The 18,969-nt window shown below is 46.9% G+C and overlaps 1 protein-coding gene across 1 annotated transcript in view; it reads left to right on the top strand.

The window, feature by feature from the left end:
- The window catches only part of LOC142765987 (uncharacterized), a 122,694-nt gene extending 111,764 nt beyond the window's left edge, over positions 1–10,930 (top strand). The window contains exons 3-4 of the mRNA XM_075867798.1: positions 3,516–4,066; positions 8,622–10,930. Of these exons, the coding sequence (XP_075723913.1) occupies positions 3,516–3,865 (350 nt within the window). The 3' untranslated portion in view covers positions 3,866–4,066; positions 8,622–10,930. The remainder of the gene's footprint in view (positions 1–3,515; positions 4,067–8,621) is intronic.
- The last annotated feature ends 8,039 nt before the right edge of the window (positions 10,931–18,969 follow it).

The following is an 18,969-nucleotide window of genomic DNA, read 5'->3' as shown; positions in this document are numbered from 1 at the left end:
GAAATCGCACCAGTGCACCAAAGACGGGGGCCAAAGAAAGCTGATTCCTTCGGACGAGCACGACGGCTGACTTGACGTTTGAAGAGCCGCAACCGTGCTCATCTCCGAAACAACCCACACGTACGCTGACCGACCGGCCCGATCTAATCAGGCCACCGCCAACACTCTCCTCACGCACGTTCTCGTTATACGACTCGGTGTACTAAGGGGAAAAAATCAAGAGAAGAGTACAACAACGGCGCGATCGAAAGGAAGAGTGAGCCAGTAAATGTATACAGAAGCCTACGGAAAATAAAGGAGTGTAGAGCTCGGCGTAGTCGCCGCACGCGCGCACACACAGCCGGACGAGACGAAGCAAGAGAGGGACACGATAGCCGTTCTTAGCTCTGCTCTCGTCGGAGGTGCCCGAGCTCCGTTCTTCGACGTGGCATTGGTTTGCCGTCGTGGCCGGCGGCGATCCCTTTCGTGCGGGGAGCAAGGAACAAAAAGGAAAGCAAAGAAATGCACGACGAGCAAAGGTGGGTAGGGAGAAGAAGCTCGTTGATCCGCTAGGTTGTTTCGACAACCTCCGTGCCTCTTATTTTTTTGTTTCTCTCTCTATCTTGACCACCGCCCAGTTCGTGGCACCGCCACCGCCGTTGCGGAGCGATCCCTTTTTCGTCTGCATCCTCTCTTCTTCTCTTTCTCCTCATCCTCGCCGTCCCGCTGCGCCTGCGTCTACTTTTTGGGTGCGTGTGTGGTTGTTGCTCTTTCGTCCTTACGCGTGTTCGGGAAAGGCGCGCGTACTGTGTATATAGATCGTTCTTCTGCCGGTGCACTGGCGATATAAATACACTGCGTGTATGTAGAGAGAGAGATAGAAGAGAGAGAGAGAGAGAGAGAGAGAGCAGCGACTCGCGTGCGCGTGTGAGCGATAGAGCTGGTGGAGCGAGGCGAGCTCGTCTTCTTTTCTTTCAGGGGCAGAGTCCGAAGCCTTCTTCCTCGCCCTCTCCTTCATCCGCGTCCCGTCTCTCTATTAATCACACCTCGGCCAAAGGTAAAGACTGGATGGTACAGGAAGAGGCTGAAGCGGCGGCTGCGGCGACGCTATATAACAGCGCACCCATGAAGTCCTCGATCTCCTCTGACCATACACGTCTCGAGTGACTGAGCAGAAAAAAAAACAGGAGGGGAATGGGATAGGTAGGTTCCGTGCACGGCTCTTTTGCATTCGGCCCTCCTCGCGATGTGGCCCTTCTATTCAGCGCCTTTGGAAGCTGGCGTGGTGAAAGCGCGGTTATATCGGGCTCCGAACGACTGAGCTTCCCCTTCCTTTAGCCGGCTCGTTATATTTAACACGCCTCCTGACTTCATCTCGCGCAAGCTGTTACTGGCGAAACTAAAAAGGGATCGAGTGCGAAGCGCCACGGCTTTGCTCAGCCCGTGCGCTCGAACCAAAGCGCGTGTCCTGACCGATAGCGGTATACTAAGGCACGCCGTGCTACTTGGGAAAACTGCTTATGATACGTTAATAGGGTCTCCCTACGTAGTTGAGGTATACACTGCATTTTATGAGACTCTCTTGTGACCATTCCCCTTAGGGGCGCTGGTCTTCCTTTACTCATGTCTCCCCGTTCATTTTGTTCGCGTGCGTACGTGCATGTGTGTATGCGTGCGTATGTGCAAAGCGTTGATTAGCACACAACCTTCTACGGCAGTCGACACTGTGCTAACCTATATTCAAGATGATTTGTGATGACCCAGGCAGACTTACATACAAGAATGGCGGTCACCAGCAGGCCGCTCTCGAGCTAATGCGTAACTCAACAGCACGACGTGTGCTCTCCTCGAGTGTGCTGGATGCTCTCACAGTGGCCGAAAAGCCCGGTCTCACAGTAGAGCAATGTCCATCGCTTTAAGGCACCGATTACGAGACGCAAATACGACGGCAGCAGGAGCACATTATTCCATTAGTTGTATCGCTCACTGGCGTAGTGTTCCGCAAAACAAAATTGGAGTTCTTTTATCAGCGCGAAGATAAAAGCCATTACATCCAGCGGCTGCGGCAGTGGCCTCACGTCGTCTTCGGACCCAATCGCACTCTTCCGCGCGTTGGCGCTCTTTCTGTCCCCGCTCTCCTTCTTTCGAGCGAACGACGCTCATCCGCGCCATAGCGATATCGACGGGAAACCAATAGCGCATGAGCGATCTCTACGCCTCGAGACAAAGGGGCACGATGATTGGTTAGAAGGGTCGCCACTGAGCATCGTGACACCTGTGAAAGAGCTAGGCGTCAGTGGTGGCGAGGGGCCGAGGGACTCCGAAAATATTTTATTTAGGTGTCGCTTTGCCTGCGAAAGCGACGATTCACCAGGACCTTGACTTATGCAGATTCGTTGCATAATAAATGCAAGGCACGCTTTCGCCATATGTGGAAAACGTTGCGGAGCAATGACTATCAAAAATGGCCCTGAGAGAAGTGAAAAGCGCGTATTGACTTTGTAATGTCCCAAAGAGGTCCACCCTATAAGGCGGACTTCTTCGGAAAATTACGGCGTGAACACTTGTGTGATGGGAAGTGTTGTCTTTTTTTGGTGTGCTAGGAAAACCGCGTGATACTTTTCCAACACAGCGCTGCCTCGTACACGAGGCGGTTCTCAAACAGAAGTTCCATGCATGCTTTCCAGTGGGTTTCGCGGATCTAGCGAGAGATATGTGGCAGCCGCGATAAGAAAGAAGAAGCAGACAACTGGCTATATATATATATAGTCCACACAGCGTGTCACTAAAGTCGAGAAATCAAACTGTACGTTTGAAGCTCTTGATCATGGAGAATCCAAACGCGGCATCCTGGCTGCCAGATACTGAATAAGATGTCATAAATCATCAAGACCTAGAGCTCGTGGCATTTTATTTGTAATAACATTCATAAATATCTAGTTACAAGTGCACACACAGAGAGAAAAGCAATGAGAAGAAAGGTCAGCCGGACTAGTGACAGGTTTCCTACCTTACACAAAGTTTGAAATAATAATGGATAGTAAAAGGGAATAGAAATGTTTGCGCATTGGAAATTCACTGAAGAACGCACAGTGGCAATAAAATTGGTCGCTAAGACTGTTCGAGGTCTGAAGTTCCGAGCTGCGTCTGCGATTTGCATCACCCGCACGGATTCACTTGTGTAGGAATAGACAGATTTAGTTGCCCGTCCGCAGCAGCCGTGCGGACGCGCAACTAAATCTGTCTAACGAGAGTGGGGAGGTTGTTGTTGCTGTTGTTGTTGTTGTTGTTGTTGTTGTTGTTGTTGTTGTTGTTGTTGTTGTTGTTGTTGTTGTTGTTGTTGTTGTTGTTGTTGTTGTTGTTGTTGTTGTTGTTGTTGTTGTTGTTGTTGTTGTTGTTGTTGAGGTGTGGTGACCGTGGTGGTGGTGACAGGTTCACAATTCGAACAATATGTCCTACCATGTAAAATCAATTTCTCAGGTGTGCCATGCCATGTTGAAACAACCCCGTCTTTTCTTTTCTTCGATTACGCGCAGACCCCAACATCCCGGACCTACCGTCAATCAGCAACTCGTCGTACGGACCGCCGGGGCATTGCTACGAGCCGTGCCACGTGAACGCGTCGTTCATGGACGATCGGCCGTGCAGTCCGGACGGTTACGGCGATCATCTCGCCTTGGACTCTTCTTCGGTCGCGACCACGACGGTGGCCACCGGCCCCACGGGGTCGGTGACCGCCGCCGACGGTGGTGTTGGTGGGGCCAGTGGTGGGGGGCGGACGCAGCGACCGTGCTGTGCGCTCTCGGTGACCGCGGTGGTGACGGTGGTGACAGTGTGGTGGGCGGCGGGCCGGACCCGCGGCCGGCACAGAACCCTCTGCTCATAGCACCGGCTGCCGCCTTCCTCCTCCTCCTCCGTGCCAGCAGACGACGACTGCCAGAGCGGCGATGCCGCCGCCATCCGACCGCCGCCGCTGGGCCTCGTCGCGTAGGACGCCGGCTGCCGTGCCGGTGAAACGCGCGCCGCCACCAACCACTAGACGAGACGGCTGCCACTGCTGCCGGGAGAGCCCTCTCCGGAACAGAAGGTGCCTTCCCGCCTCCCGTCACTCGCTGCAAAACTAGCGTCGTTCCCCAGTGACCCTCACCTTGGTGTCCCTTCTTCGAGCAGAGAGTTGAAGCGGGAATTCTTGTTCTCGACGCTATGAATATAAGGTTTTTGACGCTGTTACGCTGATCGGTAGATGCAAACTTCTTTCCCAGTTGTATTCTGAGGGGTGCGTAATTCAAAAACAGCCGTGCGCAAAAATACACGAACGTCAGAGGGTATAAGTGATTACAAGACCCCTGCTTCTCTAAATCAATTCAGGCTTCTCTACTATATCACCCTATTCGGCATCTTTATTAGCCTTAGCTCCACGTCAATCAAAAAATCAATCAATCAATCAATCAAACAGGAAACGGAACAGGGCTTTAGACAAGGACTTATGCAAGGTGCATATAGCGCTTGTTCGTACTATGTTCCAGCCTTGATTTCGCGTCACAGCTTTACTCACCTAATAACATCATGCCTGCTACCTGCCACGATTTTCCGGTTAAGGCGCTGCCTCCGGGCCCTCACTTACTTTGTTCTTTGTCGAGATGTTGAATACATTTGGTATAAAAGATGATTCGGCAACAAAAAAATACATATATATGTAACAAACAATTGCCATAGTGCTACGTCAATGGATAGTTATAACAAAAAGGGCCACGCTAAAATACGAAGTTGGTTATTTATGCAAATTATCTATGAGAGAGACGGCGATAAGTGTGGTCAAACTTGGAGCCGACACTTTTTTCTGAGGTTTTAACAGACTATACGTATTCGACACGAGATCTAGCAGAGTCGCTGATTGGCGGTCACCAGCTGAAGTGCGCCTAGTCCCGATTGCTCCCTGCGTCGTCTGCAAGCCACATAAGGCTAGAATCTGCGTGTGCGTCATGCTCTTCCTCAAAAGGTGGTCTGTCCCGCTATGTTAGCGCAGGTTTAACTGCATGTACGTTTACCTAGCACGATCTAGAAGTACTTCTGGCCCTGTTCGGCTGTATATGCACTGCAATGAGATCAGTCCGTGCGCTTGTCGAGAATGCTGTGTATCGTCGTTGTACCCTCCGTTCGCCAGAATCATGTCGATGTAGGTGCCACTCGTTAGTTGAAGCACATCGTAAAGTGCTCTTGGCGTCGTCCCAAACATGAATGGCATGTTAAATATTCTGCGAATGCATCGTTTTAGCAACTCAGTGGTAAACAAAATTATGCGTTGTTGTTAGGTGTGTAACTGCGGTACTGTCCCTTATTGGACGAGCTTTAATTGTGTTTGGGATTACCGTTTATTGTACGGTCCTGGTCCCACTACGGCAAAATATTTCTGTCTAGTAAATTCTGACGCTTCGGTAGTTTCATTGTCCCTTAAAAAGAACAGAATATGGAATCACAAAGAGTTGATCACATTTTCAGTCGCCGTGCGTAATTTTGATATAAGGCGAAATATATAGATTCTCCCGTGTGCTTAGATTTGGGTTCACCTTTAAAGAATCCAGATGGTAAAAAAAAATTATCCAGATGGCATGGCTTGCGTTTATCTTGTAAAATTTTATGCAAAACGACTTTTTTTTTATTTACACTATCTTGAGCATTTCGGAGTCGTTGTTATAGACTGACCGAAATAGCGGACAATAATCGCTTTTAAAAAATACCTTTGTTGCATCACTGTCATCAAGGTAATTAATCTGAGAACGCTGCGTTCTCAACTGTTATCTTTTTATTCCGTTATAGGAGCAAGAACAAGCGCGCTATAGCGCTGTCAGCCACGTAGCTTTCTTGAATAAACCTATGGACTGTCTTACGTTCATTTCATCTAGAAGTAAATAAGAAAAAATGCGGTGTGTATTCGCGTTTTTCATTGCCCTTAAATGTGAGGTTTCTTTGCTTCTTAATTTTTTCCTACTTTAGTATCCAAGATCAGCACGCACAAAGTAAGGAGTGAATTAAGTAGCACTTCATCAGTGCGTAGTAGGCGGGACGCAAGCTTAACACTTCAACACTTACAAATAAAAAGACAAGAAACGTGACATAGTGTGAAGAACAGACAGTTGCCAAGGCGAACATCATCCCTTTCAATGTCAGATTGCGTTTCTCTCCTAAGTAATAGTAACAAAGAAACGTTCGGTAATGTTCATGCATCTATGGCTATATATATATATATATATATATATATATATATATATATATATATATATATATATATATATATATATATATATATATATATATATATATATCAGGTTTATGGCAACATCAGCCCATTGGGTCAATTGTGAGAACAAAGGCGAGTTCCTTGATTCAAGTCGTCGACCGAGTCGCCAAACACGTTTATCAAACTGGGGGCTTTACAGCACATCGCAAAACTTGGATAAATGATGCGCGCTTTTTTGTTTAATGCGGCACGCAAGGCATCACGTCGGAAAACTAGTTTGCGATCATTGCGGTTTGCCAATGCCATCACGGTATGCCAAGTAAACGTCGCTGCGTTTGAAACCGTATAAGCGCCACTGTGTGATGCAATAAACCGCTGGAAAGTATCAAATTGCACAAATTTGGTGTCCCTCGACTAACCACTCCCTTGGCATGCTTTCGTTTAGCTTTTGTGGTAAACGAGACAGCATTTATTTGGTTTGCTGCACGCGGCAGAAGGACGGCTCAACCACAACTACGCCTTGAAGTGTATTCAGAAGCATAGGTACCTTTTGTGTTTATTTTCTTTGCCTGCGCCGTTTTTCGTGCTTTTAGTCAAAAGATGAGCTTTTACTCACTTTTTATTTATATTTGACAAGCTTTGGATCTTTTTTTTTATTCCGTGCACAGATTGACAAAGCTGTATGTTACAGTGACCTCTATCTCATGCAGGTCACTTCTAGCCCGTGCGTTCCAAGAGCAAAAAAATTGAGCGAGTTGCGTCAATATGCAGACACAGTATAAAGACAAAATGGGCGAAAAAATTGGCGTAGACCGTTTGGCAGGACGCATTCATACAGAGGTTCTTGCCTTGTGGTAGTAAACGCTGCTAAGCTATGACGTAGACCACCACTAGAAATCGGAGATGGTGAGATGCTCAAGCGGCAAATGACGCCGGAGAAGAAAGTTGAGAGTCGGTCACTGCGGCAGTGCGAATATAAACAGCGACAGCGGGACTGTTCAAAAGTGAATAACGTGCCGAACCACCTTGAGTCCACTCAACAACGACACTCACAGATGTCACTCATGCTGAAAAAATAGGAGCGATCAGGTTCGGTTATAGTCCGTCCACACGTGAATGTTGCAGCCCCATGAAATTTTGTTTTTGTTTATTCATTCCTCCTATGGCCGAAAAGTTGAGAACTGCAGAAGCACGACATCCGTGGGTAGCTCGCAACACCTGTAGAATATATAACTACATTCACATTTTGACCAAAGCATGCTTTTCTTGTAAGGCTTTTCTGTATTGCAAGCAAAGAAACCTACAAAACGTTACTGTTTCAGTTGCGACTTAGATAATTAAGTATTCGTTTAAATGATGATTCAATTATTAATTTGGCTGTCAGTTATTTAACTACAATCACATTTTGACCGATGTGGCTGTTGACACTCCTGTAAAGCATGCCTTGCCTGTAGGGTGCTACTGTATTGCAAGTGAAACAGCTTACAAAACGTTACTCTGTGTGTTACAAACTAGAGACATAAGCAAGTATTTCAAATAAATGTAATTAAATAATCAATTATCGATTATTTAACTGAAATACCATTCCCACCAAAATTGCTTTCTCTACTCCTGTAAAGCGTGCTTTGCCAGTAAGGCACTCCTGTATTGCAAGTGAAACAGGTCACAAAACGTTATGGTTTCAGCGATTACATACATAATTAAAGAGCTATTTGTTTATTTATATAGTAATTTTTATGTGAGTGCTCATTATTTAATTGTAATGACATTCCGACAAATGTCGTTTTTATATTTCTGTAAAGCGTGTTTTGTCTGTAAGGCACTCCTGTAACGCAAGCAAAACAGCTTACTTAACGTTATGGTTTCAGCATTTACTTAGATATTTAAATGGCAATTTATTTATTTATTGGACTGTCCAATATATAACTACAATCAGATTCCGACGAATGTCACTTTTATACTCCTGTAAAGCGTGCTTATTCTATAAGACATTTCACACTGCAAGCCGAACAGCTTACAAAATTTCACAGGTTGGTTAGGCGACGTACTAGTTAATTACATAAATAATAATTATTTATTACCTCGTTCATTATTAGGTTGTTTATTTGACCTGTTATTATGCACAAAGGCAGATAATTAAACAACTTGTGACCAGGCATTCTCTTCGCCCAGAGGTGGGTGACTAGCAAATTCCAGAAAACTAGAAAATAAATGTGAGATCAGCACAGGCTTCTCTTTCACTGCTGTTTACGTACTTTGGTTCAATAGCGTAGTGCATCGCAACTACACGTAGCAGCACACCGTGCGTGTTCAACACAATGTTGTCCCGTTTTTCGCCATGTCTTTTTTAATGCGATCGCAAAAGTTTGTTTTTCTTTTCTTTCTCTTCTGTCCCTGGACGCAGGTTCTTCTCGTGCGACGCAAGGAAGACCGGCGCAGACCAACCTCAGCGCCGTCCCCGGATTCTCCTCGAGGGCAGCAGCGGTAGTGTCGGTGCAAGTGGTGGCTGGGCCACGGCGGACGACGACGTCCCTATTCTTCGAGCAACAGCAACAACGAGTCCGCCACCATGGCACGTCGCCATCCCCGCACCACTGGAAGCGGTGCGCCACAGCCTCTCCGGGTTTCCGGCACGCGAAATCACTACACACACACACACAAACACACACACACGTTCATTAACACGTGCGAACTCACTACACACACACACAAGTTCGTTGACACGTGTAGACGAAGAAAAAAAATAATATAGGAAGCCGGACGCAACAGAACCTCGCCATTTGTTCTCCGAATGTTCCACATTCAGAAGGTGTTCGACAATCGGCCTGTGGTACGATTGGGGGCATGTTTCAGCAGCTGTTAAAGAAGTCACTCAAGGCTTGGACTAAAAAAAAAAAAAAACTCAAGCTTAACGGCTCGCGCCTGCGGTTAGCAGCGATCGCGCGACCCAGCAAAGCGACTGGTCACACCTTTCCAAACCTATCGAAGAACTGCAGCCGCACTAGAGAATGGGAACAACGTTGCACTTTGAGTCGCATTTCGGTGGCTAGTCACAAATGGCCGCGCGACTGCTGCTAGTAACAGATGTGAACGGACGCATAGGCGTAGATCTGGTATCCTGGTAGCCATACATGTATACCTTGTTTTCGTTTGTTAAGACTACTTCCGGAGGCTTGAAACGCGGCAGTATGTTATGTTCCCTCTAAGCTAACCAAAAAAAGATGCGTTTGAACGACATATTAACTTCACTCTGTGTGTTCCTCTTTTTTTATTAGTCTAAGCAATTAACCTCATTTAAGGTGTTCCATGCAAGATAACTCGGCCAAACAGCGAAGTTTCTATGAAATGTTGATATATTTTAGAGCAGCCAACGTTACAATGGAGTCACGCAGTGCACTTGTAGGCGACCGCACCTGTGAACGTGGTCACCAACTTTCGATGAGTTGAGGCATGCAGTGCAGTCAGCCAGTTCGTTGCAGTTCTCGCATTTCAAAAACTTTACCTATGCGCACGCGTTATGTTTGACGTGACCACTCCTACGCACACAGGAGAGGTTCACAATAGCATAGGCGTGTTGAAACGAGATTACCGATACTTTCGAATGATTTATGCGCTGTGTTCACACGAATGCTCTATGTAGAGAAGCAAATCTACACTTTCAGCAACGAAAGAAGACTCGCTGAAAAAAAAAAAAAGCTTCTATGGGCTAGGCTATGCTTAAGCAAGATTATAGGTGGTAAGAAAAGTGTGTTTCGCTGGTCAATCTATTGAAATCACGTGTGTTTTTCGACTTCAGTATCAAAAATTAAATGGAAACTAACAACGTTCCCATACGTGCCTAGGTATAGATACTGTTGACTATTCAGGACGGTTCTGTGGCGTCTGGCGCGAGCAAGCAGCATATAAATAAAACAGGATACGGCGAAGAGCCGAATTACAAGGCATTTTTTTAAAAAAGGCAGAAAAAAAGAATGCTTTTACAGAGTGATAAACGAATACATTAACACGACCCTTGCAAGACCAAGAACACTTCGACGTGCACACTATAAAGCAGGGAAAATGAACGAAAAATATTGAAAAGAAAATGAAAAGAAAGAAGGCTTTTACAAAAACGACAAAGGACAACAGCCCACTTAGTGGGAATTTTTTCGTTTTCCTTTCTTCTGCGCGAGTTTATTTTCGTCCAAGCTTTGAGGTGGGCCAATCCCAGTGCTTCCTTTGCGATGTCGCAAAATAACACAAAAATTACGCGCAGCGCGAAACCATCGTCGTTAAAGAGAGAGAAAAGAGAGAGAGGAAGAGAGGTAGGAAACACGTTGTGCCGGAGACCCGCGGGGGGGCACGAGTATAGCAGTGCCGACGCTGCCGCCGCAACAATACGGAAGACGACGAAGACAACCCGTGTGCCTCCACTCAGCCACCGCGCGACGCCAACAGAGGCGAGAGCAACGTCGCCAAAAACCAAAGAGACATTGTGCGGAAAGGAGACGTTGATCCTAGTGTACAGAGAGAGGGGGAGCCCGCCACTACAACACAGCCGAAGTAGGGAGAGAGAGAAAAAGAAACACTTTGCACGTGGACGAGACGGCAAGTGCCGCCTCCGCTTAAGGGCTCAAGACACTCTGTGTTTCCCATCCCCCCACCGAACTTCCCGGTTATCGGGAGAGAGTGTGCGCGAGAGAAAGAGAAAATAGAGACAGCTTATACGATATATATATATATATATATATATATATATATATATATATATATATATAACATACATACACACACACACATATATATATATATATATATATATATATATATATATATATATATATATATATATATATATATATATATATATATAAGTGTGCTCTCTGCTGCGAAACAACGGGAGCAGGCTATTGCAGCAGCAGAAAAACACACCGATCAATTCCAATGATAGGTCCACTCTTGCCATTGTCCATGTTTTTTACTGTTTCGTTTCTTTTTATTTCTCCAAGCATTCAACTACACAACGAGGCACACGAAACGGCGCAGTTTGGCCGCGCATACACGCTCGCACGCCCAAAGATCCGGACACGTTGGACGCGCGTCGCCCCGCCTAGTGGCACACTTGCTCGCATCTAGCTGATTTGTCAACTGTGCTGACAGCGGTTGCTATGTACGCACCGTTTACGTTGTGCACAAGGGTCACTTTGTGTACAACCAATACACAATGGTTACTTCGCGCTACATTGTGCGCAACGGAGCATGCCGCAAAGCATGTTCGATTGCTTTATGAAATGGTGAAAAAAATTTTTTCTACTTGGAGCCCGCGCTACAAAAAGAACGCGTCTTCGAGGAAGCTGGAACATTACCTGACTCGCATATCCGGAATCGAAATAGCGTTTGTATGAAAGATGAGCTCGCAACAACTGACTGCAGCCAAACTCGACAGCGGCTGAGACGCGTTCGGGGTTGCTCGATCATTAGCAAACACTTGCCGAGAAGACGGTGAGGCTGCCAATACCTGCGCCGTCGTATGTATAAAAAAAAAATATCGCGTCGTAAAGACCATCCGAGCTTCTACTTCCAAGCTGTAGCACTGCGACGTCTCGCCTACCGAAATTTGCTGCAGGAGATGCTACGTCAGAATGCTAATTGATTTGTGGGGTTTAACGTCCCAAAACCAGTATATGATTATGAAAGACGCCGTAGTGGAGGGCTCCGGAAATTTTGACCACCTGGGGTTCTTTAACGTGCACCCAAATCTGAGCACACGGGCCTACAACATTTCCGCCTCCATCGGAAATGCAGCCGCCGCAGCCGGGAATCGAACCCGCGACCTGCGGGTCAGTACGTCAGAATGCTGCGTGTAAAACAACATACAATAGTTTAGTAAACGTAACCATTGCTTTCCAGATCTTTAGTGACATTTACAGTATAATATTTCTACTCACATAATGAAAGATACCGTTTCACGAAATTAACGTTTATTCCTCTTCCATCATGAAAGAGCATCGACACAATACTAAATTGGCCTACCAAAGCCTCTATGGCTACAAAAGAAAAAAAATAGAGCTAGTGAACATGAGCTAATCTGACAGTTATAACACGTTATAAATGTAGTCGCTGTTACCGGGCCACTGCGCTGGAATTTAAACTACCTCAACCTTAGCACACTTGCCACCTCGTGCGAAAAGAACTTTTCAGACAAATATGCACGAATGTCCAGTCATCATTTTCGTTCTGTCCCAACCTTTCGAAGCCACGCAAGTAATGGATTTGAAGTAAAGGCTCGAGAATATCCACTCTTAATAAAGCACACGCTGTATGACATATTCTAGCCTTGTTAGTTGCAGATTAGCAACAGCGACGTTTCATTAAACCGAAAACCCGAACAGCCCGTATGCGATAGCTGGGTGTCCAAAACTCTCGTGCGTGAAATAGTTGAGCCGGCTTTGCCACTCGCTGTAATGCCCACAGTGTAGCCAGCTTTTTACAAAAAAAAATTGAGTGAGCCATTTTGATGCTTTCTTCTTTTTTCTTAACGCAGGAAACGTAAAAACAGTTCTCGCCAAAGGAGCCCGTTTGAAATTAAGAAAAATTCGATATTACGGACGTCTTCGCAGTAAAAAAAAAAAAAAAGTGGTGGTGCCCGCCCGCTTCGGAGCAGTCGGGTCCTTTGACAAATTACGCACAAGTTTTCGTGTTGCCACAGTTCGGCGACAGAGCCAGAAGAGCCGTGGTGTTGACACCATAGCGCCACTAGTCGTTCCTCTTTGTCACGCTCTGATTCAAGGAAAACAGATTTAATTGTGGTGAACGAGCGATTTCATGGCAGCTTCGAATAATATCGCAGAAGTATAGTAACAGCCTAAACGGCGCGAAGCGTGTTCATTTAGGCAAAATTGGCACTAAGCGTACTGAATGTCTCCGGTAACCCTTGTAATCGTGGAATATATATATATATATATATATATATTACAGAAGAGATAGACTCTATCCGGTCTTCCTGACGTTCTCTTTCATTCCTACTCTTCAAACCACGGCGGATTTCCAGCAGGCGCTCATCATCGCTTTATCACAGCGACGGCAGGTGCAAGGCCGTGCTAAGCGACGCTTACACAGAGCAATTGTTGCCGACGCGTACAAATAAACAGGGCCACGATTCCTCCGACGAACGCTCAACCAGCCGGACGCTCGTACGTTCTCTCGTACGTGTCACAATAACTGTCACTGCACCTCGGGCGCAAACGAAAGGAAGTGACCATGCATGGAAGCGGTAACGGGTGGGCGAGCGCGGTGCAGGAACGGACTTTTTTCTCCGATCTCGTTTTCTCTCTCTTTTTTACGTTTGTACCTATTCGTGCAAGCGGCTGCGTTGGCTCCGACTGACTGACCGCCGGCCCACTGCTTCGCGAGCGCTCTGGGTGCCGGCCATTTGTCACTGTCCGCCGCTATTGGTCACCGTGGCGTTAACGTCAGCGCCAACTTCGCGGTGGGCCAAAGGCAGCAGCCCCTTCTTGCTCCGCGCGACCCTCTTTTGCCCCCTTTCGCCCGAGACGGCCAAAGGCGCCTGTCTGCTGTACAGAGAACGAAGGGAGCATGCTTGCCGGACGTACCATCGTTGCGAGTGAGAAAATAAGGGGGAGGGGGTAAAAAAAAGAATAAAGGAGAGTCGATGGACGCTAAAGGAAAGACAACGGAGGAGGGCAGGGTGAAGCTTGGCGCTGAGCGAGGAGTGCGACGAAATAAAAAAAAAGGGAAGGAGAGGGAAGAGGTTGCGATTGTGCGGCGCCACATAGACCCGAGACGAGGCACACAAAAGGGAGGCAGGCGAACTGGAGCAGAAAGAGAATAATAATCAAACAACAAAAACAAGGAATAAAACGGCTCGATCGTATAGTAGAGCGCGGACGGCCACGTGCGTAGAGAAGTAGATTGAGCAAAAAAAACTGGGAAATAGGGAGCAATGTAGGGAGATAAGGGAGGTAAAAGGAGTGGATGCCTCTATTATCAAGCAAATCCCGCTCAAACGACAGTAAACCCGGTCGGGCACGAGGGAAGCGACGACTGCGACCTAAACGGGGCCACCACCCAACGTTCGCTTCGAGCAGCATCACAAAAGCGAGCGCGCCTCGTTGCCGGCCTGGAAACAGCAGCAGTGGGAAGCATTGCGCGCAGGACTTCTTACTCGGTGTCGGTTCGAGGAGCGCCACTGGCGAAGCAATAGGAACCGTGCTTGCGCAGTGGCCGCCCTGCGCGCGCGCTTTCGCGCTATACACACCGACACGAGGAGTTAGAAGGACGACTTTTTTTTTGATCTCCTTTTCATCTCGGCGAAAAAGCCCTACTCGTTCACCCCCTCCCCCCATGACTGCGACGCTGTCCTTTGTGTGTAGACGGTAATTCGTGGTCGCTTTATGCAGTTCGGCATCTTCGTGGACGTGAACCGAGTAGAACGTGTCATCGTATAATTTTATGGTATATCTGTACTGAATCACTTATGCCTAACGTTGCGTTTGGTTTCCTTCGCTTGCTCTTTCCTACTTTAACAAATTGTTTTGTCCCGTAGCGCCCTGGAGAATCGCGTCGTCTCACATTTAGACTTTTCCTCCCAATGCTTCGGCCGTGGACTCCTGACTCAGTCACGTTAACGACTATAGCTTTATTTATTTATTTTTTGGTTTGAGGACTCTCTAATACCTTTATAGATTATAATCGAATAGCGTTTTTGGACAAATATATAATAAATGTAGCACACACACCTATTCGTGAAAAGTGTAATAAACGAACGAAGAGATAATGACAACACTTGAAAAAGTTCATCCTCTTTCTGCACCGTTTTTTAAACAGCTCGTGAAGGTCTCATGTATGCACACACAGTACGCAAAAAAAAGAATTTAAAAATCAACTAGCATTCACCATGTGGCACGTGTGCTTCATTACATAACCACTGTACTGCGGGTAACGTGAGTATCTCAATCTGATTCGCGACCGTGTCGATGTCCACGCTTACACAAGCCGCAATCATGGCCGGACAGGGTTTCATCACCGGGCCAAGTGTCGTCACTAGCACGTGCGACAATTTCTACATGGCTCCCCGTATCCTATCCTCATCGACTTTGTTAACCTTAATCCCGGTGTGACGCAATGCCTCTTAGGCCTGACGAGACTTAGATACTGACTCTTCTTTTTTTTTACTTGTCCTTTTTTCTTAAAATTGTGCTACGTGCCTTCTAAACCAACGAAAAAAATATTGGGAGGCATCACAACGACCTCCGTAGTTTACTAATAGTTGCTGGAGTTTGACGTTCCCGAACCACCATATGATTATGAGAGACGTGAAGGTCTTCGAAATTTCGACAATCGGGGCTTATTTAACGTGCTCCTTAATCTAAGCACATGGCCCTCAAACATTTTCTCCAGCATCGAAAATGCGACTGGTACTCGATCCCGCGACGTGCGGCTCAGCAGCCGAGTGCCTTAGCCATAGGTCACCGTGGCGGGTCTCCGTAATTCACTCTACGACTTGTTTTATAGAACCAGCTTTATGTGGATGCGCCACAGAGGAGCATAGGCGGTGTCCAAATCCAAGGCGCCCGGAGTAACTGCAGGTGGCACAGGCTAATGTCGAAGTCTACGCGTTTGCCGAATGACTGACTGCCCGGTATCGATTTCAAGGTTGCAAGCGCGCTCCGAACCTGCATCGTACGTTCACTCGCCTGGTCGTTGCAGTCGCCGCGGCTGTCACTTCTCATGGAAGTGCACGTGTTCGCAAAGAAATGGTAAAACTTTTAGAGCGATGAAAACAACGCATAACCAACACTATTCTCTTGTTACTATACCAGAAGCTGATACAGATATAACTATTACGCTTATACCTGTCTTTCCTTTTAGTATTTTTATGCCGAAGCACGTGAAATCATTTCACTCCCTGATCGAGAGGAACCAAAACTATGACGTTAGGGGCAGCACTCTTCCGTTCATAAAGCTGGCAACACCAGGGCACATTCTTCCTGAAGTTGTTTGATGTAGTTTTAGTATTTGACAGCGGCATATTTTAATCTCTACACTCTTCAATCGGGGTGGCAAGATGAAAAGCATCAGCGAAACTTTCTCTCTCTTTTTTTGCAGGGGTATACGCCTAAATTTACGTGCAAGAACTTTTCAGGTATCGTCTTTGATAATCTTCCTCAAGTGTCAACAAGTGTAGGGATATATCCTTGGTTATTTCCCAGCGCAACGCGGTCACCGAGTGGCTGAACTTTACGACAAACGGGGAGAAAGCGTGACGCGAACATTAAGAAATGACACGGTTACTAAGGGTGCTCGCCAAACTTGTATTTGAGAAAAAGTATAACGCAGAACGTAAAAAAAAGAAAAAAACGAGGTCCACAGTTACCGCCAGAACGCCACTGAGTGTCCTGGCGGTAACTGTTCTGGCGGTAAATGAAATTAGTTAGGGCGTGCCCGCGGGGAGCTCGCTTGAGGCCACCGGTGACGTCTGAAATGACAAGAAAGAACAGACCAAAAAAAATAACACGAAAGAACTCGGTTGTCACGAAAGCGCCCTTCCTTTAGGCGCGTCAACGTCACCGCGTCGTCATCAACGACGTCGTCCTCTCAAAGCAGCCGCGACAGCAACGGAGTGCCATCGCAGCCGACGTCCGAAAATGAGACGCGACGTTGGAGAGAGACAACGCAGTGAAGACCACCGCCCGAGGCTGTGCGTTTGCCGGCGTGGATGTGTGCGAGCCAAAGTGCGCGTGTTTTGTGTGCCCTGTCACGAGAAAAAAAAAACACACACACACAACACAAACAGACAGACGTTAAAAACAAAAACAACGGACAACCAGGCCGGTGGACGGATTAACGCATACCGGTGTGTTTGTCTCATTGTAGTGATGTTTTACGACGGTTCTGTTTTTTTTTTTTCGTTAAGTTCTCGCTTTTCTATTTCCCTGGAGTGGAAAGAAGAGGACTACGAGCCTGCATCGCTTTTCGTGTTGTCGTGTGTGCGCGTGCGCGCTCGTGACTGTCTTCTCTCTCCGCTTATCCCTTACTCCTTTCCTTTTTGTTTTCTCCGAGTGAACAAAAAAAAGAGAGATGTGTATAATCCCAGTGAACAGCGCCTGCTGAGTGAGAGGAGGACACAAAAATTTTCATCATCTGCTTGTGAGATTTGTTAGCCATACGTCCATTTATGAGTACCTGATTTCCCTGTGGTGTTGGGTGGTGGTGGCGTTTGATGGTGGTGGTGGTGGTGTGTGTGGCAAACAAATTTTCGCCGTGTATGAGTGTGCGTGTGTGTTCGCCGTCGCGTAATAAGCAAAAAAAAACAAAAATGAAACCGAAAAGAAGACACGGGCACCATTTGAAATATCTTCGTCCGTGTACCTATACTCGGCCGTTGTCGGTTTCCTTCCGGCTGTAGTTCAAAACGACGATGCGTTTAAACGAGATTCAACTGACGCGACTCACCGTTGTAGCACGCGAGTGGACTCTGACGAAGCAAAAATAAAAAAGTAAACACACACGCACACACTCACACGCATATACAAATGCAGGTGACATGGACTGGTAATATCTCTATACCGCACGATAAACAAAAAAAATGAAAAACAGGTATCCAAGTGGGCAGCCGCAGCCTGTTTTCCATGTTTCTTTTTTTAGGCTTTCGAAGAAAGAGTACTTGTATAGAATGACTATGTATAGTTTTTTGCTGTTTCCGTTTGTATTATTGAAGTATTGTTGTTATTTGAAGGGTGCGTTATCTATATAGAGACGTAACGGACGTGCTTTGGCGCGCTTCGTTTGGCAGCGGGCGTTTTCAGCCGCCGCCGTGCTCTTGTAGCTGTGGGCGCGGTCGCGCGGTGGCGCTCCTTTCGCGAAGTGAGGCGCTGCAGTCGGACCTCCGCCCAGTGACTAACACTAGATGCGCCTCTTTTCAACTAACAAGCATGGTCCCGTGAAACGAAAGACACTTTTTCTCTCTGTAAGCTGGTACGTCTAGGCGTTTCGAAAGACCGGATCTTGGAAGAAAGTATATACAAAGTGATTTCCGACGTTAAGTCTCTCTAACTATATCTACGCAGCTATACCGATTCAAAGTGAGCAACCCCTGGGATGTATCGTGCGAATTTCTACTGAAACACCAGAGAGGTAATAACGACCTCGTTGCGCAGCACTTAGACACACGTCGAGGATGACTGCGCGCGTTTTTTCTACCTCATGACTCCCCGTACGAAAACGAGAATGCCCATTGTTTGAGCGCCTCTTGCGTTTTTCGTCGATGCGATAATTTGTGGAGCATTTGGAAAGGCCTTAGTCTCGCAGTAGACTAAAACAGGCTGATGATGATGATGATGAAAACATCCCCGCAAGACTTTCCCGACAACTGGCGCTGCAGTTAGAGGGGACATAGCCTGTTGTTTACTTATAAACAATGATAGTGCAGCGCTAAATCGAAAAGCGTAATAGGCGGGACTGCGCACGTGTCGATATGAAGCCAGCTACAAGGGAGGTGGTTTTTTTTTAAGTTACGCTTTTAAGCTGTCACGATCACCCAACAAATGTTGTATACGTGTAAGATCAGTAAATATTCAAACAGGAGCCCCCCCGCGGGAGATGCAAGTTTGCGCCTGACGATAAACGTTGTACAGGAGGAGTATACGTTCGCACGACAGCCTTCGTTGAGGGTGCAGCGCCGAATGGGTAAGTCCGACTTCAGCGCTTCGCCGATCGAGTGCGGGACCGCGCAGCGACCTCTGCACAGGCGA

Source organism: Rhipicephalus microplus, chromosome 1 (genome assembly GCF_043290135.1).
Source record: "Rhipicephalus microplus isolate Deutch F79 chromosome 1, USDA_Rmic, whole genome shotgun sequence".
NCBI classification, from domain to species: Eukaryota; Metazoa; Arthropoda; class Arachnida; order Ixodida; family Ixodidae; genus Rhipicephalus; species Rhipicephalus microplus.
Note: the sequence above shows the minus strand (reverse complement) of the source record. Positions and strands in the feature narration are given on the sequence as shown.